The 19,053-nt window shown below is 38.3% G+C and overlaps 3 protein-coding genes and 2 long non-coding RNA genes across 10 annotated transcripts in view; 3 read left to right on the top strand and 2 right to left on the bottom strand.

The window, feature by feature from the left end:
- The window catches only part of LOC144181288 (uncharacterized), a 7,782-nt gene extending 7,494 nt beyond the window's left edge, over window positions 1–288 (top strand). The window contains exon 5 of the long non-coding RNA XR_013324644.1: window positions 83–288. This is a non-coding gene — a long non-coding RNA (uncharacterized LOC144181288). The remainder of the gene's footprint in view (window positions 1–82) is intronic.
- The window catches only part of LOC144181287 (uncharacterized), a 6,243-nt gene extending 205 nt beyond the window's left edge, over window positions 1–6,038 (bottom strand). Inside the window, exons 1-6 of one of the 5 annotated variants that reach the window (XR_013324641.1) lie at window positions 4,676–6,038; window positions 1,704–1,804; window positions 1,546–1,639; window positions 1,264–1,357; window positions 1,023–1,116; window positions 1–212 (exon numbers count right to left, since the gene is read on the bottom strand). The exon at window positions 1–212 is cut by the window's left edge and continues 205 nt beyond it. This is a non-coding gene — a long non-coding RNA (uncharacterized LOC144181287). The other 4 variants (XR_013324642.1, XR_013324643.1, XR_013324639.1 and 1 more) reach the window with 4 other exon arrangements.
- slc37a3 (solute carrier family 37 member 3) lies at window positions 5,663–10,412 on the top strand. The gene is made up of 14 exons (XM_077709673.1): window positions 5,663–5,826; window positions 6,302–6,441; window positions 6,881–6,995; window positions 7,068–7,160; window positions 7,233–7,316; window positions 7,511–7,656; window positions 8,184–8,280; window positions 8,361–8,445; window positions 8,513–8,658; window positions 8,741–8,882; window positions 9,005–9,106; window positions 9,177–9,376; window positions 9,694–9,759; window positions 9,827–10,412. The coding sequence occupies exons 2-14, from the start codon at window positions 6,365–6,367 to the stop codon at window positions 9,917–9,919; spliced, it is 1,446 nt and encodes a 481-aa protein (XP_077565799.1). The 5' UTR covers window positions 5,663–5,826; window positions 6,302–6,364; the 3' UTR covers window positions 9,920–10,412.
- Window positions 10,413–10,726: 314 nt separating this feature from the next.
- Window positions 10,727–15,453, bottom strand: cdkn1d (cyclin-dependent kinase inhibitor 1D). 2 transcript variants are annotated; one of them, XM_077710044.1, is made up of 3 exons: window positions 15,308–15,453; window positions 12,597–13,048; window positions 10,727–12,527 (listed from the first exon to the last, which is right to left on the bottom strand). In XM_077710044.1, the coding sequence occupies exons 1-3, from the start codon at window positions 15,316–15,318 to the stop codon at window positions 12,469–12,471; spliced, it is 522 nt and encodes a 173-aa protein (XP_077566170.1). In that variant the 5' UTR covers window positions 15,319–15,453; the 3' UTR covers window positions 10,727–12,468. The 2 variants fall into 2 exon arrangements, with proteins under 2 accessions (XP_077566170.1, XP_077566171.1); XM_077710045.1 differs by lacking the exon at window positions 15,308–15,453 and adding an exon at window positions 14,848–15,065.
- Window positions 15,454–17,742: 2,289 nt separating this feature from the next.
- Window positions 17,743–19,053, top strand: LOC144181524 (uncharacterized). Its single transcript, XM_077710076.1, has 3 exons — window positions 17,743–17,832; window positions 18,470–18,721; window positions 18,913–19,053. Exons 1-3 carry the CDS (start codon window positions 17,755–17,757, stop codon window positions 18,991–18,993), a joined length of 411 nt encoding a protein of 136 aa, XP_077566202.1. The 5' UTR covers window positions 17,743–17,754; the 3' UTR covers window positions 18,994–19,053.

Raw genomic sequence — 19,053 nt, 5'->3', positions numbered from 1 at the left:
AAAATTAAAACACAAGCATGCTCTTTATGATCACACTTGTTTTTTTTCGAGCAATGGTGACTAACAATTGTTTCGCATCTAGGGGTGGATACATTTGCCCATCTGTCGAGGATCAGAGTTGGAGACCCCTGAGGGAATGTTGGTATCAAAGGCCATGTCATCCTTTTTGGAAAAATTTGTCGTCATCAACTTGCTTTGGCTTTGGGTGGAAACTGAAGAGAAGCAAGATACAAAATGAATAGTTTTAGTACACATCACATGAAATGAGTAAATAAAATGACCTGAAATACTCCACACCGTGTGATTATTTAATCATTTTGTTGCACAAATGACCCACGTGATTTGATTGTAGAGGAGGTTTTACAGTATGGCACTGTGGTGCAGAGGTTTGTTCCCCTGACTTCCATGTGGGAGACCTGGGTTCAATTCCCGGTTGGGACACCTTTTCACTTAGTTGTTTCTGTGAACTTCTTGTCAAGAAACTCAAATGACAACTAAGGAAAGTGTAGTCACTTGGTTGGCGTAGAGGTTAGAGCACTGGACTCCCGCCTGGGAGACCTGGGTTCGATTCTCGCTGTCGACATTTGGTTGATCACCGAACCATGTAGATGGAAATAAATAGAGTAAGAAGAAAAAAAAAAGAAAAATCTTTTTCATTTATATTAAACACTTAGTCATACTTTTCAGCAAAAGGTTATATTCCGAACTGCCTTCGGCAGTTCGGAAGACACTTGATGGACCTGTATGTGCGAAAGGCGTTCTCGGGTCGGCCTTCGGCCGACCCTCGACCGCTTGCTTGGTCAGTGAACCGCCGACACCGGGAAGCGAACTCACGTTCTCTCGGTGCAAAGGCGAGTGTGCAACCCACTACACCAACTCGTGCCCCACTTATACATAGGTGTTGAAACGTTTTATCCAAGGAAATGGGGTGAAACACTTAATCATTTTTTGGACAAAATCTTTCATCCACCACTGAATACTTATACACTTAAACACTTAGGCATTAGAACTTATTCTTTTACCTGAACAATATTTGGAAAATCTTTGCCTGCACTGGGATTTGAACCCAGGACCTCATAGGTGACAGACTGATGACTTAGCCACTGGGCCACCACCCTGTGAGAGAAAGCAGTAGTACTTATACTTTTGTCTCATTCAAGGAAATGGGGTGAAACACTTAGTCATTTTTTTTGACAAAATCTTTCATCCACCACTGAATACTTATACACTTAAACACTTAGGCATTAGAACTTATTCTTTTACCTGAACAATATTTGGAAAATCTTTGCCTGCACTGGGATTTGAACCCAGGACCTCATAGGCGACAGACTGATGACTTAGCCACTGGCCCACCAACCTGTGAAAGAAGGTAGTAATACTTATACTTTTATCTCATTCATTTACCTGAATAATATTTGTAAAATCTTTGCAGGCACTGGGATTTGAACCCAGGACCACAGGTGTGGCAGACTGATGACTTAGCCACTGGGCCACCACCCTGTGAGAGAAAGCAGTAGTACTTGTACTTTTATCTCATTCATTTACCTGAATAATATTTGTAAAATCTTTGCAGGCACTAGGATTTGAACCCAGGACCATAGAGACAGGAGACTGATGACTTAGCCACTGGGCCACCACCCTGTGAGAGAAAGCAGTAGTACTTGTACTTTTATCTCTTTCATTTACGGCAACATGTAACGTACTCTTTTTGTCTTCAGGTGTCCTCGCTCTCCACAGTTTGGGAAATCTTTTGGTTGGTCGCTGTCCATCCCACAATACATCCATTTTCGCCTTTGTCCCTAATCTGAGAAAATAAAAATAAAAAGCAAAGTATCACTTGTTCTATTGTGTGATCTTGACTATTATTTATAAGAAATATTTTGAATATATTTTCCTTCTAAAAAAAACCCACATACACAAAGAAAAATATTAAACAATGAAGAAATGAAACAATGATCCCAGTTACACACAGTACAATAAATCTTTTGAAAGGTATACCATGTTTTTTAAAGCGTTGTTGGAGCACCCACGCAGCAATTAAGCGTGGTATACTATCGACCACCTGTCATTGGTGAACAACTTTAAAAGTGCCGTCTTCAGTTTCGTAGCAAGGGTTTTGTCCTTAGCAGACTTGTATACCACCTCTAAAGTTCAGTTTTGTTTTCTTCCCGAGTATATTCGAGGAAATGTGCTGTTATTTTGACTTTTGAGAGTATTTTTAAGGGTTTAAAAGCGTTACGAACACCCGGAAGTGAAGACTGCATAGTCACTTCAAATTACCGTAATGCTTGAACTCGGTGGGCAGACTATTTTGAGCGTCTGCTCACTTGACCATTTTTTTTGTATTTCACATCTACGCCTTTAGTATTTCTATGTTTGAAGCAATCCAACCCTCAATATCTGTTTTATGACCATAAATCATTTACTGCAGCTACAGCTGCGACACATAAAAAGCATTACTAACAAATTCATATAATTGAAATATTATTTCGTGATATATAGCCCCATTTTACTCACCGAAAAGCGTTACGAACACCCGGAAGTGACGACTGCATAGTCACTTCAAATTACCGTAATGCTTGAACTCAACGGGCAGACTATTTTGAGCGTCTGCTCATTTTGCCATTTTTTGTGTGTATTTCACATCTATGCCTTTAGTATTTCTATGTTTGAATAAATCCAACCCTCAATACCTATTTTATGGCTATAAATCCTTTACTGCAGCTACAGCTTCGATACATAAAAAGCGTTACGAACACCCGGAAGTCACGACTCAGTCACTTCAAATTACCGTAATGCTTGAACTCGGTGGGCAGACTATTTTGAGCGTCTGCTCATTTGACCATTTTTTGTGTAAGTATTTCTATGTCTGAATCAATCCAACCCTCAATATCTATTTTATGACCATAAATCCTTTACTGCAGCTACAGCTGCGACACATAAAAAGCATTACTAACAAATTCATATAATTGAAATATTATTTCGTGATATATAGCCCCATTTTACTCACCAAAAAGCGTTACGAACACCCGGAAGTGACGACTGCATAGTCACTTCAAATTACCGTAATGCTTGAACTCAACGGGCAGACTATTTTGAGCGTCTGCTCATTTTGCCATTTTTGTGTGTGTATTTCATATCTACGCCTTTAGTATTTCTATGTTTGAATCAATCCAACCCTCAATACCTATTTTATGGCTATAAATCCTTTACTGCAGCTACAGCTGCGATACATAAAAAGCGTTACGAACACCCGGAAGTCACGACTCAGTCACTTCAAATTACCGTAATGCTTGAACTCAACGGGCAGACTATTTTGAGCGTCTGCTCATTTGACCATTTTTTGTGTAAGTATTTCTATGTCTGAATCAATCCAACCCTCAATATCTATTTTATGACCATAAATCCTTTACTGCAGCTACAGCTGCGACACATAAAAAGCATTACTAACAAATTCATATAATTGAAATATTATTTCGTGATATATAGCCCCATTTTACTCACCAAAAAGCGTTACGAACACCCGGAAGTGACGACTGCATAGTCACTTCAAATTACCGTAATGCTTGAACTCAACGGGCAGACTATTTTGAGCGTCTGCTCATTTTGCCATTTTTTGTGTGTATTTCACATCTACGCCTTTAGTATTTCTATGTTTGACTCAATACAACCCTCAATACCTATTTTATGGCTATAAATCCTTTACTGCAGCTACAGCTGCGATACATAAAAAGCGTTACGAACACCCGGAAGTCACGACTCAGTCACTTCAAATTACCGTAATGCTTGAACTCGGTGGGCAGACTATTTTGAGCGTCTGATCATTTGACCATTTTTTTGTGTATTTCACATCTACGCCTGTAGTATTTCTATGTTTGAATCAATCCAACCCTCAATATCTATTTTATGGCTATAAATCCTTTACTGCAGCTACAGCTGCGATACATAAAAAGCGTTACGAACACCCGGAAGTGACGACTCAGTCATTTCAAATTACCGTAATGCTTGAACTGGGTGGGCAGACTATTTTGAGCGTCTGCTCATTTTGCCATTTTTTGTGTGTATTTCACATCTACGCCTTTAGTATTTCTATGTTTGAATCAATCCAACCCTCAATACCTATTTTATGGCTATAAATCCTTCACTGCAGCTACAGCTGCGATACATAAAAAGCGTTACGAACACCCGGAAGTGACGACTTAGTCATTTCAAATTACCGTAATGCTTGAACTCGGTGGGCAGACTATTTTGAGCGTCTGCTCATTTTGCCATTTTTGTGTGTATTTCACATCTACGCCTTTAGTATTTCTATGTTTGAATCAATCCAACCCTCAATACCTATTTTATGGCTATAAATCCTTTACTGCAGCTACAGCTGCGATACATAAAAAGCGTTACGAACACCCGGAAGTCACGACTCAGTCACTTCAAATTACCGTAATGCTTGAACTCGGTGGGCAGACTATTTTGAGCGTCTGCTCATTTGACCATTTTTTTTTTGTGTATTTCACATCTACGCCTGTAGTATTTCTATGTTTGAATCAATCCAACCCTCAATATCTATTTTATGGCTATAAATCCTTTACTGCAGCGACAGCTGTGACACATAAAAAGCATTACTGACAAATTCACATCATTGAAATATAATTTCGTAATATAGCCCCATTTTACTCACCAAAAATCCTTTTTATGTGTTATTATCGAAGCAACCATATGAATTTCCTCTCCTCCATTATGGGTTGACAAAAACGCTCTTAAATCAACACAACAATATATTTCATTGTGCGGCTTGCTACCAATACTTTTTTAGCTTTGGCCAGTCCACTTTCTCACGAGCCAATCATAGTTTGTGAAAGTGATCAAGTGTTCCTGCAAGAAGGCCACCAACTCGATATCTGATTGGTTAAAGCAATATGGGTTGTGTTTGTCTGGAACAAGATTAAAAAAAACATTGAAGTCACATGATTTAGAAATTTGACAGAATTCTTTTTTTTTTTTAATTCATTGACCCCAATCCTATTCCATAGATCATTTGGTGGGAAAATGGAACCAGAGAGAACCACTAACGTCTTCTCATGCACCTTTGCAAAATAAACACTTAGTTGGACATAAACTTGTTCCAGCAAACTGTCATGTCTTAATAAATAAACCAGAGGAAATAGGAAACTCTAATTGCAAATACTTTTTTGTGGTGGCGACCGCAGGCAAATGTAGATTTTCTTTCCCAAGCACTGAATCCAGTTATCTGTTATGCAGGTGTTTATTGTTAACAGCAGGAACATTTTTCTTTCTGATCGTATTGATAGCTTCTATTACCACTGGAACTGGTTTATTTTATTTGTTTAAGCGATAATGTAAGATAAAAATTCCCTGCCCAAGACTTGTTATTGCTAAAAACGTCAAAACTTGACCAGAACAAGTCAATTCTTTTGGTCCTCTCTATTATTCTACACTGTTTCACTTCCAAAACATTTTAATGTCATTATACTTGTCTATTGACAATAAGAGCATCAAATTCAATCCAATTAAACTCTCACCCTCCCTTTCTACTCTCCTCATCAAAATCCTTCAAACACGTGTTGGAAAAAGGAAAACAACAATGTAAAAAAAACTTTATCTGTTACTGTATATATATTTTTAGCATTTTGGCATGTTTGAAGTTACTACTATGTATCATTTTAAGTACAATTCGCGCATTTGGTTGTAATTTAACTCCCAGCCAGCGAGTGGCACCCCAGCCAAGAGTGTTCTTATGATGACGTCATATGACAGATGTTGGTGGCCGAAGTGAACAACGAGCTATCTTAGGAAACGACAAGCGAGAAGGTAAGAACACTCGCTTTTTTCCTGCTAAATCGGCAACTAATAGTAATTTTACTCGATTTATGGATACTTTTTCCCAGGAAAAAATCGCTATCTAGATACAGGATCTGTGGCAATATTTACAGTCACCCACAAAGACACGAGTGTCCGAGTTGGATCTAAATAAAGATGGTATTAACATTTGTTTAAAAAGAAAAAAAAACAAGTAAATACAAAAAAAACAAATATTACTTACCTTTTTAAGTTTGAAAATGATGAAACTTCAGATCCGGATGAAAAAGTGTCAAGAAAACAGGGAATTTGTGGTGTTGCGTTCATGGTACAACCGTTCATTTTTAATGCTCCCAGTTACGGTAGATAACAAAACGCAGAATATACCATCACATTGAATTTGAAGATAATAACAGCGTTTGAAAAGTGCTCCCCTTTACCCCCAAACGCTGTTATTTGTTTGTACCACCTTGCTTCTCCTTCCTAGCACCCTGAAGGACCCTTACTTCCTCGAACCTGAAGATCCCTACTTCCTCGAACCTTCCCTGTGATGCCTCCCTCATGCTGTGGCTTCTTGTCACAGTACACCCATCATCACCTGGTTGCATTCCTCCTCACCTTCTTTAGGTAATGAATATATAATAAAAAAAAAGATCCACTTTTCTACCTAGGAACTGCTGGAATTATTTGCTGTCAAGCAGGTTTTGCATGTTTTTTTTTGCTGGGTGGCTTAAGCACATACTTTCAGAACTATGTGCAAATGGATGTCAGGTATTCATGCAGGTCAAAGGTCGGAGAAGTGGATATTGTCAACATGGTGTTAACTCTGGTGCAGAAAAATATGGATTTTTTTCTTCTTTTCATTGTAGATGTATGTTTCATTGTTTATTTTAGACCCACTGCGCCTTTCTTTGTTCAAGGTTATTATGTTAATGTTTATTATTTGGGAGTCAGGGCGAAGCTTAAATACATTTCCTGGACAGTTTCCTGTTTTGGGGCTTTCAAATTAAATTGTAAAATTGAATATTGCTCAAAATATATTTATTTTCTTTCCCCCTTGTCCTAGCTACGTATTCCTGCATGCGTCCAGGAAGACTTTCAGTAATGTAAAAGTGAGTATTTCCGCCCAGTGGACGCCTTCGCCCCAAAATGGCAGCGCTACAGCGTTCTCACCTGGCGAGGTAACTTTTTTTTATCTCCCAAAAAAAAGAACAAAACAAAACTGATATTTCTATTTTGTTGGTTTGCATCAGACATGGGAAAAAAATCATCTGTTTAAGAATGAAGAAGAGGCGACGCTCTTTTTGGGAGCGCTGGATTCCATTTTTCTCTTTTCTTATGCTGTGGTAATGCAGATTTATGGTACGTTTATAAAGTTGGGAAATGATGGTTGAAAATTGTATGCTTCTATCACACAGGGTTTGTATCTGAGTGGGGTGATTGGCGATAGAGTTAACCTGCGATATGTGCTCTGCTTTGGCCTGTGTGGTTCTGCTGCTGTGGTAAGCAAGCACTTCTCGTTGGCAAGTGTTTGTGCGTTATCCTATTGTGAGGACATTTGTGTGCATCATTTTCTGAATATTTTGAAGGGAATACAAACTCAAACAACCCTCGATATTGACTGAAAGTCACTTTGAAAAATAGCTCAGTTCTGTTCCTATTCCTGCTTTTACAACCATATTTTTTTTCTGTTCAGGGCTTCTTTTTCGGCACATTGACCGAATGGCTCCACATCTACAACGTCTACCTCTACTGCGGCCTTTGGGTGCTGAACGGCCTGCTGCAGTCAACCGTCTGGCCTTGCGTGGTGGCCGTCATGGCCAACTGGTTTGGCAAAACAGGGTGCTTGCCTTTCTTCACTGTACAGTGGTACCTTGAGATACGAGCTTAATTCGTTCCGGGACTGAGCTCGTATGTCGATTTTCTTGTAACTCAAACGAACGTTTCCCATTGAAATGAACTAAAAACAAATTCATTGGTTCCAACTGTCTGAAAAAAAACCCAAAACAAGATATTGGATTGGAAAAAGATTTTTATTTGTTCTAATTCACCATCTACTAACAAAGTAACAAATAACTAGTGGTTTAATAGCACTAAAATGTGAAAAAATGCATCGCTCCGCCCATTGCTCGCAGAGACATTACAAAGAGGGAGTTGCGGGGAGAGAGACAGTGTCCATGATGTTCTTATGAGCAGCATCTGTCTGCTCAAATATCAAAATTTGTCTCCTATCCCAAGATAAATATTTACTCCAAATTTGACTCGTATCTCAAATTGCTCATATGTCAGGCCACTCGTATGTCAAGGTACCACTGTATTTACTTTAAGAGGGTGGCGTTCAAATCTAACACTCCCATATTTGTGTCCAGGAGCGGCTTCGTGTTCGGCTTGTGGAGCGCCTGTGCCTCGACGGGCAATATTCTGGGCGCCTTTTTAGCCTCCAGTGTGCTTAAATATGGCTACGAGGTAAAGAAAGCCTTGTTAGAAATCAAGACGTAAAGTCTCCATGCTCAAAAAATTACCCCCCCCCCCCCCTCCCTTGCCAGTATGCCTTCCTAGTGACATCCATGGTGCAGTTTGCGGGTGGAGTGGTGCTCTTCTTTGGCCTGCTTACTTCTCCGAACGAAGTCGGTAAGGGACGGGAAAACCCTGCGTTCTGTTTACCAGCGGCGTCCATGTCTGATGGCGAATTTGTCAGGTCTGAGCACGGAATGTCAGCTCGACACGGACACGCACAGGCCTCTGATAAGTGACGAAGAGGTCGAAGGTCGGGAAGAACCTCGGCCAGAGCAGCCTAAAGCGGTCGGCTTTTTACAAGCTTTCTGTCTACCCGGAGTTCTGCCGGTGAGTTAACGTTTTTTTTTTTTTTACTGACCTTTGACCTGTAGGTGTGTTTGTGTGTAATTTTTAATAATATTTTTTTTAGTACTCGCTGGCGTATGCCTGTCTGAAGCTGGTGAACTATTCCTTTTTTTTCTGGCTTCCTTTCTACTTGAGTAATAATTACGGGTGGAAAGAGGCAGAGGCGGATCGGCTATCCATGTGGTATGATGTCGGCGGCATCGTCGGTAAGTCTAGTGATGACGGAGGAGGTCATCATGCATGAAATATACAGTGGTACTTTGACATATGAGTGCCCGATTTATGAGCAATTTGAGATCCTCTAATTCTCCATTTTTTTTTTTACCAGGTGGAACTGTACAAGGACTAGTCACGGACTTCTTGGGAAAGCGATCGCCGGTCATCGCTTTAAGTCTCACGCTCGCCATGGCTTCTCTGGTGGGCTACAGTCGTAAGTAGCAACAGTCGGCGCCTTTTCATTCCAAAGTGGCGACACTTGGCGAGCACTTTTGCTTTTGCAGATTCGCCGGATGACAAAAGCAGCAACGGCGCCTTGCTGGCTCTCACCGGCTTCTTTATTGGAGGTCCGTCCAATATGATAAGCTCCGCCATATCCGCCGACTTGGGTCGACAGGACGCCATCCGGGGCAGTCGGGAGGCTCTTGCCACAGTCACCGGCATCGTGGACGGCACTGGAAGTATCGGCGCTGCCGGAGGACAAGTAAGTCTTGATTTTTAAACAACCACACGAATGTACAGTGATACATTGAGATATGAGCTTAATTCGTTCTGAGACTGAGCTCGTATGTCGATTTTCTCGTAAAATTTCCCATTGAAATGAACTAAAAAGTAATTAATACGTTTCAAAATTTGTCTCAAATCTCAAGATAAATATTTGCTCCAAATTCGACTTGTATCTCAAATTGAAATTTCCCAAATACGGGATAAATAAAGTTATCCAATCCAAATTGCTTGTATGTCAGGGCACTCGTATGTCAAGTTACCACTATATATTCATGTGTTCACTTCTTTTCATAGTACCTGGTGTCCCTCATCGAGAGCAAGTTGGGCTGGGTATCTGTGTTCTACTTCTTCGTGGTTATGGTAAGGAACGGAAAGCTGCCAAAAAATTAATATTTCGTGAGGTAAATTGTAGTTCTTCACATTACAGACAGGAGGAAGCATTGTGTTCATATCGCCTTTGTGTCTGAGGGAAGTCCAGGCTATGTGGAGGGAACGACAAACCCGGCATCACCAGCTTTGACACAATTGACTTCTTTTTAACTCTTCAATACTTGAAGAAAAATGGCCGTAGGACGTCGTCTTCTTTAAAAAAAAAAAAAAAAAAAAGACTGTCATGACCGCAGATTTTTGCCAAGGCACACCCAGCCTTAGCATTGTAAATAACAGCAGAAATTATTGTAAATACTTGAAACTTAATGCACTACTGTGTTAATGGAAAAATTTGCAGTTTGAGGTTGCACATGCAGGAATAGATGAGATAAAATAACGCACTGTGATAGTCAATGTGTCAAAATCCAATTTTTTTTTTTTTGCTCCTGAGATTATTTCCAAAAACATTCCGATAATGAATTTAACTTGTACTTTCAGTCTTAAATGTTTACTACAAGTTGGAATTTGGTACTTTTCCAGTCTTTTCATGCCTATTTTATTTTTATTTATATACATATTTCAGCTCATTTTAATGAGTGCAGTTTTTTGTTTGTTTGTTTTAAATAAATGAAGATTGGAAGATAGCTGTGTTATTTTTTTTAAACCACCAGTCTAGAATGCAACCACTGGATATTTAGGCCAGCGTGCAGTGTCGCTTTTCCACCACAGGGTGGTGCTCAAGTACAAACAACAACAAAAACTTCAATTTTTTTAAGAATATAGCTTTTTATTCGTTTGAGCGTGAAACAACAATATTACGAATTTCTTAAACGAGTTCATACAAATATTTTCAAACAGTTTTAGAATCACACAATATACTAAAATATACCATTTTCACACATTAATTCAGAATAATAATTCACAAAGACTGATATAGCTGCGAAAGATTACATTAAGCTTAGCAGTCCAACAATATCCTTTAATTTTTATGTTTTTTTTAGCATTACCATACAAAAAAAATACATTTCATAGTCAAAGAATGTTAAAGTAGTGCAAATGGAGCTCTAAGAAATGACACAATTAGCAATAATGAGGAAGTATTGTCATTATTCTTAACAAACACACATTATATATACTCCAAATAAGTTATTTTTCTTGTCTTTAACACACACACACCGCACACATATAAAGGTAGACACTACAAAAACAACAGATTTTTATGAATGATACCCTTTTAAAACCATGACATGAATTCAATGCTTTAGTAAAGAGAGATTAAGGTTATAGATTATCAATCATTCAATTAAAAAGAAGAAAAAAAACATTCTTTCCAACATTTTCCCAGGCAAATTTCCTTCCCCTCCCCCAAATTGAAGGCCAAGTGACAACAAAAGCAAAGTGACCCCCTCCTCCCCCAGTCGGGGGCCCCCCTGAGCCCCTCACTGACTCCCATGTGAAACAGGGTGCTAAAAACAAGCCAAAAACAACAACAAAACAAAAAATAACCCCACCCCAATCTCTCTTTACTAACTCAACAGATGCAAAAAAACTAGTTTTTTTTATTTATCTTACTAAATGAGGTAGAGAAAGGGGCGATCCAAGTGAAGCTTTTTAAGCCATCCACCTGAATAATGTAGTTTGTCAGTATAAAGTTTTAAATCAAAAGATCTTTTTTTAAGTTATGCTACATTATTTTTAAAAGCAAAAAAGCTTGAAACAAACTCATTAAGGTACATCTGGACTGCTGCCGTCATATAAAAGATGTTAAATACCCTTTTATGCAAATAATACAAAGTTAGAAGAAAGTATAGTGTATTTTTTTGTAGTGTGGTGATGTTTGATATGTTTTTTTTTAATTTATGGCAACGGTGGAGTCGTAATTTGTCTTATTTGACCTCTTTTTACATATTCCAAAAAACTAGATTTGATTTTATTTTGGCGATGATCTAGCATCGTTATTAATAAATAAGTAGTCACATAAGGAAAACATTACAGTGGTACCTCGACATACAAGTGCCGACATACGAGCAATTTGAGATACGAGGCAAATTTCGGGCTAATGTTTATCTTGAGATACGAGATAAATTTTGATATACGAACAGACAATTTGTTTATGTAATGTTACGAGCGTGTTGCCATGCAAAAAGTCTATGTCTAATTTTACTATACTATTAAACACATTTTAGTAATATTAAAGCACTAGTTATGTCTTACATTGTTAATAGATGCCGAATTAGAACAAATAAAACATTTTTTTTCCAATCCAATATCCTATTTTTGGTGTTTTTTCAGAGGGTTGGAACAAATTAATTGGTTTTCAGTTCATTTCAATGGGAAATTTACGAGAAAAATTGACATACACGCTCAGTCCCGGAACAAATTAAACTCCTATCTCAAGGTACCACTATATAACATTTGAAATGATCAGCAAAACTACATTATGTTATTGTTTAGCCTCCACCGTTGAGTATAAGATAGCGCTTTGTCCAATTTTAGCATGTTGGGTCGGGAGCAACCGTTGAAATAGCACCATATGTTTAATTGGGCTGTTATATTATCTTTTTTTCGGCAAGCTCAAAAATACTATGCACTGCCCATTTGTAAGAGTGCACTTAATACAATTTCACAGTATATCCAAAAAGATGAAGAAAACCGTATATAGATCCTATATATAAACATCCACAAAAGTCCAAAAACTTCCTATTGCCGGGATGTGGACTTGTAATGTAGATGTCTCCGTCTTTTGACCTTGAAGAAATCTGGATAAAAGAATACAAAAGGTCAATTTAATCTTATTTTACACATTATTCTTCATATTGCGTATTTACCCATGATGGAAGCTTGTCTGTGTTTTTTAGGCCGCTGCAGCCGGTAGTACGCCCTACCGGCTACTTCCAAGCACTCGTCCCCAGATCCGGAAGAACTGCTGGACGTGGCGGACTCCTGGCTTGAAGAAGTGGAATTGCGTCTGGCAGGTTTGGCACGCCGCACCACTGCGCGGTAGAACGCCGGTAGGTCTTGACAACGGACTTCCTCCCACTGGATGTGGCCTTCGCGACCGGGTGAGTCTCGGCGGAAGTCGTAGTTCCATCGTTTGTTGGCTGCTTCGATGCCCATGCATAGGAGCCGCTCGAAGTCTTGGCGTAGCTCCTGGTGGTCCACGGGGCCAAAAAGGTTGCGGCGTACCGGGCCCTCCTTCAATTTTAAGGCCTCGACGCCACCCAGGCGCGAAATTTCAGACTTGGTTGTTGACGTTGATGTCGTTTCCATCGCCATATCCCTGTTGAACAAAGGTGAAAAGGTTCTTAAACTCCAGACTCCAAAAATAGACCAATCCAAACAAAGTGGTGCCTCGACATACAAGTGGCCCGACATACCAGCAATTTGAGATACGAGTCAACTTTGGGGCAAATATTTATCTTGAGATACAAAACAAATTTTGATATTTTAACCAGGCCGGGAGAAGAAAGGTATCAAAATGTCAAACAAAATAAGAATTAAGTTTAGTGTAAAGTTAGATTACATTTATTTTTGAGTGTCTGCATTGTAATCCAAGTTCATTTAAATTTGTTTATGTTATGTATAATATCTTGTTTTTGGTGTTTTTTTTCAGAGGTTTGGAACCAATGAATTTGTTTATAGTTCATTTCTATGGGAAACGTTCGTTTGAGTTACGAGAAAATCAACATACAAGCTCAGTCCTGGAAGGAATTAAGCTTGTATCTCGAGGTACCACTGTATTGTAATTACCACAGCAAGTAAGTACATCAACACTACATTAATCTATTCGCAACCTGTTCTGGTGCCTGTGGGCCAAAGGGCTGGTTTAAAGGTGAGGGGTTGCGCATATGGCATACTGGTGAAGAATGCTTTCAAGCATTCCACCGCCACTATATGACAAAATTAATTAGCGTGCTGGTGTTGAGTTCAGGGACCAGAGGTTTGTTCTTAATTTTTTACCTTAACCTCATAAAGGAGCCATTATCGTTAGAAAGTGGGGCCTTTAACGTATGCTACAGCAGATTATCTTATCTTTACAGTTTATTACGTACAAAGTATGGCACGTGAGCTACTACCTACAGCCCATAATTTCCTTTTTTTTATTGAAATTTTTCGTGTATTGGATATATTTCATTCCAAATAATAGCAAGAATAAATAATTGAATTGAATGAATGCTTTAATTGTCATTATACAAGTATAATAAGATTTAAAGTGTAATAATGTCAAATAAAAAAAACAAAAATGCTGACTCCTTGTATTTTGAGATTATCTGTGACAAGCACTAATTGGTGCATAATCCTAAATTAAATTTGCATCTCATGAAGGCGTCTCAGATTAATTGAGGGGCAGAGAAAGGAGGGGTTAGTCAGATTATTCATGACTCCTGTGGTGTTTTAATTAAGGCTGCATATTAAAGAACCCCCGTGAGAATCCGCAGCTCGGAAAATGAATAACAGCGACTACACCAAATGCTTTGTCATAATTTAAACCACCGAACTGCATGCAATTTAATAAAAATCCTACAAAAAATATTTCTGTCTATGCAAAACTATAGAAAAGATTATATAAACGGGATGGAGGGCGGGGCTTGATCATTGCGTAATCTGAAAAATACAGAATGCAAGTAAACACATCACAACGACGCGAAAGTATTCGCACTTAACAATATTAAACGTCATTTTACTTTTGCACCAATAATAATGAAATAAACGCAAAACATCTAGGGAATAGCTGTGTGCACTAATCGGTTGCTTAGAGAAAGTTGTTTGCGTCAAAAAAGTGGGCGCGTCACGGAGATCAGGTTACAGTTCAGTGCGTATTTATTTTGCTTTTTTCAGATCTCGTCATACAAATATCACAAAACCACAAACATACATTTTATGCCAAAAGAGCATATTAAAACTAAGATCCTAATCGTAGACGATGACGCACTTCATTTGGCAAGAGGATGCGGGTTAATGAGATGCGACACACAAAAAAACAACTTCTCAAAGCCCCCAAAGTTAAAAACAGGAACATATAAAACAGCCTTTAGTGAAATAGTATCGGAAATTAATTAAATCTAAAATTCAACTTACCACGCAAATTCAAGATTTGCGACGGAGTTGTCAATCACACAAAAAAGCAAACTTGTCGAAAGTGCGAGGACGAAATGTTTTCGCGATAAACTCGGAGAAAACAGTGTTGCGTTTAAAGTCAATCGACTAAAATCCACGGAGAAGTCTTGCTCCCGTCTCCTTATCTTTACCACTGGTTTGTTATGTACTACTGAGATGTGCAGAGGGGTGTTACTATGGTAGGGGCCGTTTTACGCGTGAAGTCGGTCACGTGGGTTTCCTCAAAAACATATTCCACGACAGTTATACATATACATATATATATATGAATATTGCAATTGAACGCAGCAACGACAAATCAATTTCACGACCGATTAAAAAGGGGGCGTTGCAGGTTGACTATTCCAACCCGAAATGTTACAAATATAATACAAACTATACTTATTAAAGTTAATTAAAGTTGTTAAAAAATGTTTCTTACCCTGATTCCATGTTACAAAATGATCGTAACTGCGCTGCACCCTCAGAGATGTTATTCTGTGCTCTCTCTGTACTGCATTGAGCGCTCCTTTGGAAAGTAGGTCAAAGAAACTTGGCATGGGTTGCCATTTCCCTTCTCCCGCTAAATGTGACACACATTCTCCTGTCGGCCTGGAATTACTTTTTTTTTCTTTTTTTCTGGCCACACGCCCACATCCTCTAGTCACGTTGCATTGCAACGTGAGGCAGTGTTATTAAACTTTTGCAGATGTATATAGTAGTCAGTACTGTATATATGTTTTGGAAGAACTGAACATTATGGAAAGGGAAGAAAGTTTTGCTGTACTGGCTTGTTATGCAATAAATTCCTATTGCAATTCAAGTCAAATTTTCCACAACACCAAGTGACCTACATTTAACAACTTCAACTATATAAGAAACAGTTAACATTCATTTATTTGTTTTTCGTGTTTTATAGCCCCTCTATCTTTTTTTAAATGACATTTTAATATTTCTTAATACATTCCTTTTGACTTTACTTTGTACTTTATACTTTTTACTTTAATGATGAGTAATAAGTATGTTAATACTTTAGTTCCTTTTTTCTGTTGATGTTTCATATGTACTTTTAACGTATGTACTTTTTTATATGTATCGCATCTTGTGCTGACCCGTCTGTCAAAATTTTAAAGTCAATGTGGCCCCCCCGGGCCGAAAAGTTTGCCTAACCCTGTTTTAGGAGCATGCCAACGCCCCTCACCCACGTTTCTATTAGCATCATTGGCTATTTTTAACTCTAATGGCTGGAAACCAATGGACATATTTATAGTGTCGCATAAAAGCACCTATAATTGTTTTGCATGTGACAGCCATGGCTATAAGAGTAATTATGTCACCCCTGTGGAATGCCTCCATGTTGAACAACAATTCACAAGTTTTGGCGCGAATTCTTTTTTTAAAAAAGGGGTGGGAAATCTGGCTTCACGTTTTTTCTTCTCTCAGCTCCAGGAAAATGAGTCATAATGTAGCAACAGTTCCATTTGAACTCTCTCATGCTGATACATAATAGATGGTTAGCTAGCCATGCTGACCCAATTCCATAATAGCTCACTAATCTGAAGTGGGTCATTATACACTGTCATATTTGAGGAAAGCAGGCCTTCAATATGTTTGTCAGCACTCTGACCTGTTATTTACATTTATCTTAATGCGCTACATTAAAATCCTAATCCTCGCTTGTCTAGAGCCCCTTAATCACTTGGCTATGCAGTATTTAAAATCCATTGTTCTTGCCCCTTGAATAAATTAGCTTTTGTGGCCCAAAAAACAAACAAAAAAGTGTCATTTAGCTTTTTTTATGTTCTTAACTTTGTTGATTTGTAATATTTGCAAATGTGTGACATATATTGTTCAATATAATTGTATCTTGGATCCAATTCAATTTAGCAGATGTTCTAAAATGCTCATAGAGTATGTTATTAAAGCTTTCAAAATATTCTTTATTCATGCTCTCACTCAATAATTACTACTTTCAACCGCGAGTGTCAAACCTAACTTGTTATTTCACCACTTACACATAAAGATTAGGAAGCCCAATTCCTTGAAATCGTGATGCATGTGGGCTCAAAGTCACTAGGGTGGGACTGAAACAAGCCCACCCCTCAAACACTTGCCAAAAACAAAGGATCGGTTTACATTTTCTGTGCTAACCTTTGACCTCTTTCTTGCACCCCTCTTTTCCCTGCACTACTAATGATGCTGGGAAAGTGATGACAATAGTGACGTTAAAAGAGATTTTCCCCCAATATGATCACATTAAGGATTTAAATCGAAAATTTGTTACCTCTAGATTCTTCAAAATCGACTTTTTTTAATCATACTTGAGAACTGGGAATGTAAAATTGGCAATTCCTTAAAAAGATGAACATTGCCGCCTATTGGTAAATTTACAGAAATGCAACTCCACTTTATATATATATATATATATATATATATATATATATATATATATATATATATATATATATATATATATATATATATATATATATATATATATATATATATATATATATATATATATATATATATATATATATATACACATGCTGCTCTTTAGCCCTCTGCTGGTTGACTTTGGAATTGACCTCAACCAAAAGTTCAGACAACTTTCTGCACTTGAAAGCAGCAAAAGCTCCACACCAAGTGAGATATATGCTAAAACTTGCTTTCCAATTCCATTTTTGGTGAACAACATGACGACATTTTCACCTTTTCTATCACTCAATAAAGCTAGTAAGCATAACAAACACATGTGGAATTTTTCATTGCCTCGCCCCAGGGGCAACATGCTGTCATACTCTTTTCTTCTCTTTTTTTTCTCCTATCTGTTCCTTCCACCCATTCCTTGCACCTCACTCTGACATTTCTGTGATCGCAGCTGATCCAATGGCCGAATCGTGGTCCTACACGGTGGTGGTGGTGCCGCTTAGGAGCAACCTGGACCCCCTTGGCTTCTACTTGTGGGTGAGCTACGTCTTCCCCCGGTATTCAACTCTTGTTTTTCTGTGTTAAAATATAAGTTAAGTGTTTTTTTTAAATATAATCTCATATGTTACTAGTAGTACTGTCAAAAGGTATTCAATCAAAAGTCAGTTTAAGGCCCAAAACTTTGTTGGTGGAGTGTATTTTGGAGTATGCATACGACGACTTTTCACCGGTAGCATGAACAAGTGCAGGCTTGCAAGAAAGCTGTTATGGTAAAAATATACTCAAGAAGTGGGGTTTGCTTTCAATAATAGAAGGGGCTTTTCGTTACATCTATGCAGTTTTTTGGGTTGTTTTTTGCGAAAGATTTCAGTTGAATTCAATTCACAAATTGAGTAAATTCAATCAATTGACTGTTAAATTGAGGCATATCTTGAGACACTAAATTGTGTACAGTGGTACCTTGACATATGAGTGGCCCCACATACGAGCAATTCGAGATATGAGCAAATATTTATCTTGAGATATGAAAAGAGCCAACCTGGGAGAAAAAAATGTATTAAAATGTCAAACAAAATTAGTATTAAGTTTAATGTTAGGTTTGATTTAACTTATTTTTGAGTGTGTCTGCATCATAATCATAATCAGCACTGTTCTTTGGTTCTGTCTCTTTCAGATTAAGCATCTCAAGGATCTCGAAAAGGAGAAAGACATCCTCTACTGCGGTCTGGAGATTCTGGAACGAGCTAGACTCCGTTACCGCCATCGGCTGTCAAAGAATAGAGCCGAAAAGGGTGACGCCATCGCCAGTAGTCGAGAAAGGGCTCGCCTTCATCATGTAAAGGCATCTCTGGCCTCCGTCATGACCGACAGTACGAGCGCAGCAGCAGAGAGCGCCCTCCGGTGGCAGCACAGCTTACTCACACAGGTGAAATTTTCTCAACATCGTATGTGGTAACTTTTTTGGTGTTTTTTCAGAGGGTTAGAATTAACAAATTTGTTTTTAGTTCATTTCAATGGGAATTTTTTGTTTGAGTTATGAGAAAATCGACATACGAGCTCAGTCCCGGAACGCATTAAGCTCGTATCTCAAAGGTAACACTGTATTCTTTTTCATAGGAAGTGAGTCACAAGAATCAACAGATCTCCATCTTGGAAATGGAAAAAGATGCTCTTCTTGAACAACTTCATGAAGTATGAACTTAAAATTGCCTTGTAAATATTGTAAAAAAAATATTAAATATGTTTTCATGCACTGGA

This window comes from Stigmatopora nigra, chromosome 23, assembly GCF_051989575.1.
Source record: "Stigmatopora nigra isolate UIUO_SnigA chromosome 23, RoL_Snig_1.1, whole genome shotgun sequence".
Taxonomy (NCBI): domain Eukaryota; kingdom Metazoa; phylum Chordata; class Actinopteri; order Syngnathiformes; family Syngnathidae; genus Stigmatopora; species Stigmatopora nigra.
The sequence above is the reverse complement of the archived record's forward strand: the minus strand, read 5'-3'. Positions and strand labels throughout refer to the sequence as shown.

Bases quoted from the DNA above. Each gene is read 5' to 3' on its own strand.
- slc37a3 (XM_077709673.1), top strand. From the start codon at position 6,365: ATGCCTCCCTCATGCTGTGGCTTCTTGTCACAGTACACCCATCATCAC. The intron at 6,996-7,067 runs GTAACTTTTTTT...GGTTTGCATCAG, and splicing joins CAGCGTTCTCACCTGGCGAG to ACATGGGAAAAAAATCATCT. The intron at 9,760-9,826 runs GTAAGGAACGGA...TTCACATTACAG, and splicing joins TCTACTTCTTCGTGGTTATG to ACAGGAGGAAGCATTGTGTT.
- cdkn1d (XM_077710044.1), bottom strand. The intron at 12,528-12,596 runs GTAAATACGCAA...TCTTTTATCCAG, and splicing joins CAGACAAGCTTCCATCATGG to ATTTCTTCAAGGTCAAAAGA.
- LOC144181524 (XM_077710076.1), top strand. From the start codon at position 17,755: ATGGCCGAATCGTGGTCCTACACGGTGGTGGTGGTGCCGCTTAGGAGC. The intron at 17,833-18,469 runs GTGAGCTACGTC...TGTCTCTTTCAG, and splicing joins CCCTTGGCTTCTACTTGTGG to ATTAAGCATCTCAAGGATCT. The intron at 18,722-18,912 runs GTGAAATTTTCT...TCTTTTTCATAG, and splicing joins AGCACAGCTTACTCACACAG to GAAGTGAGTCACAAGAATCA.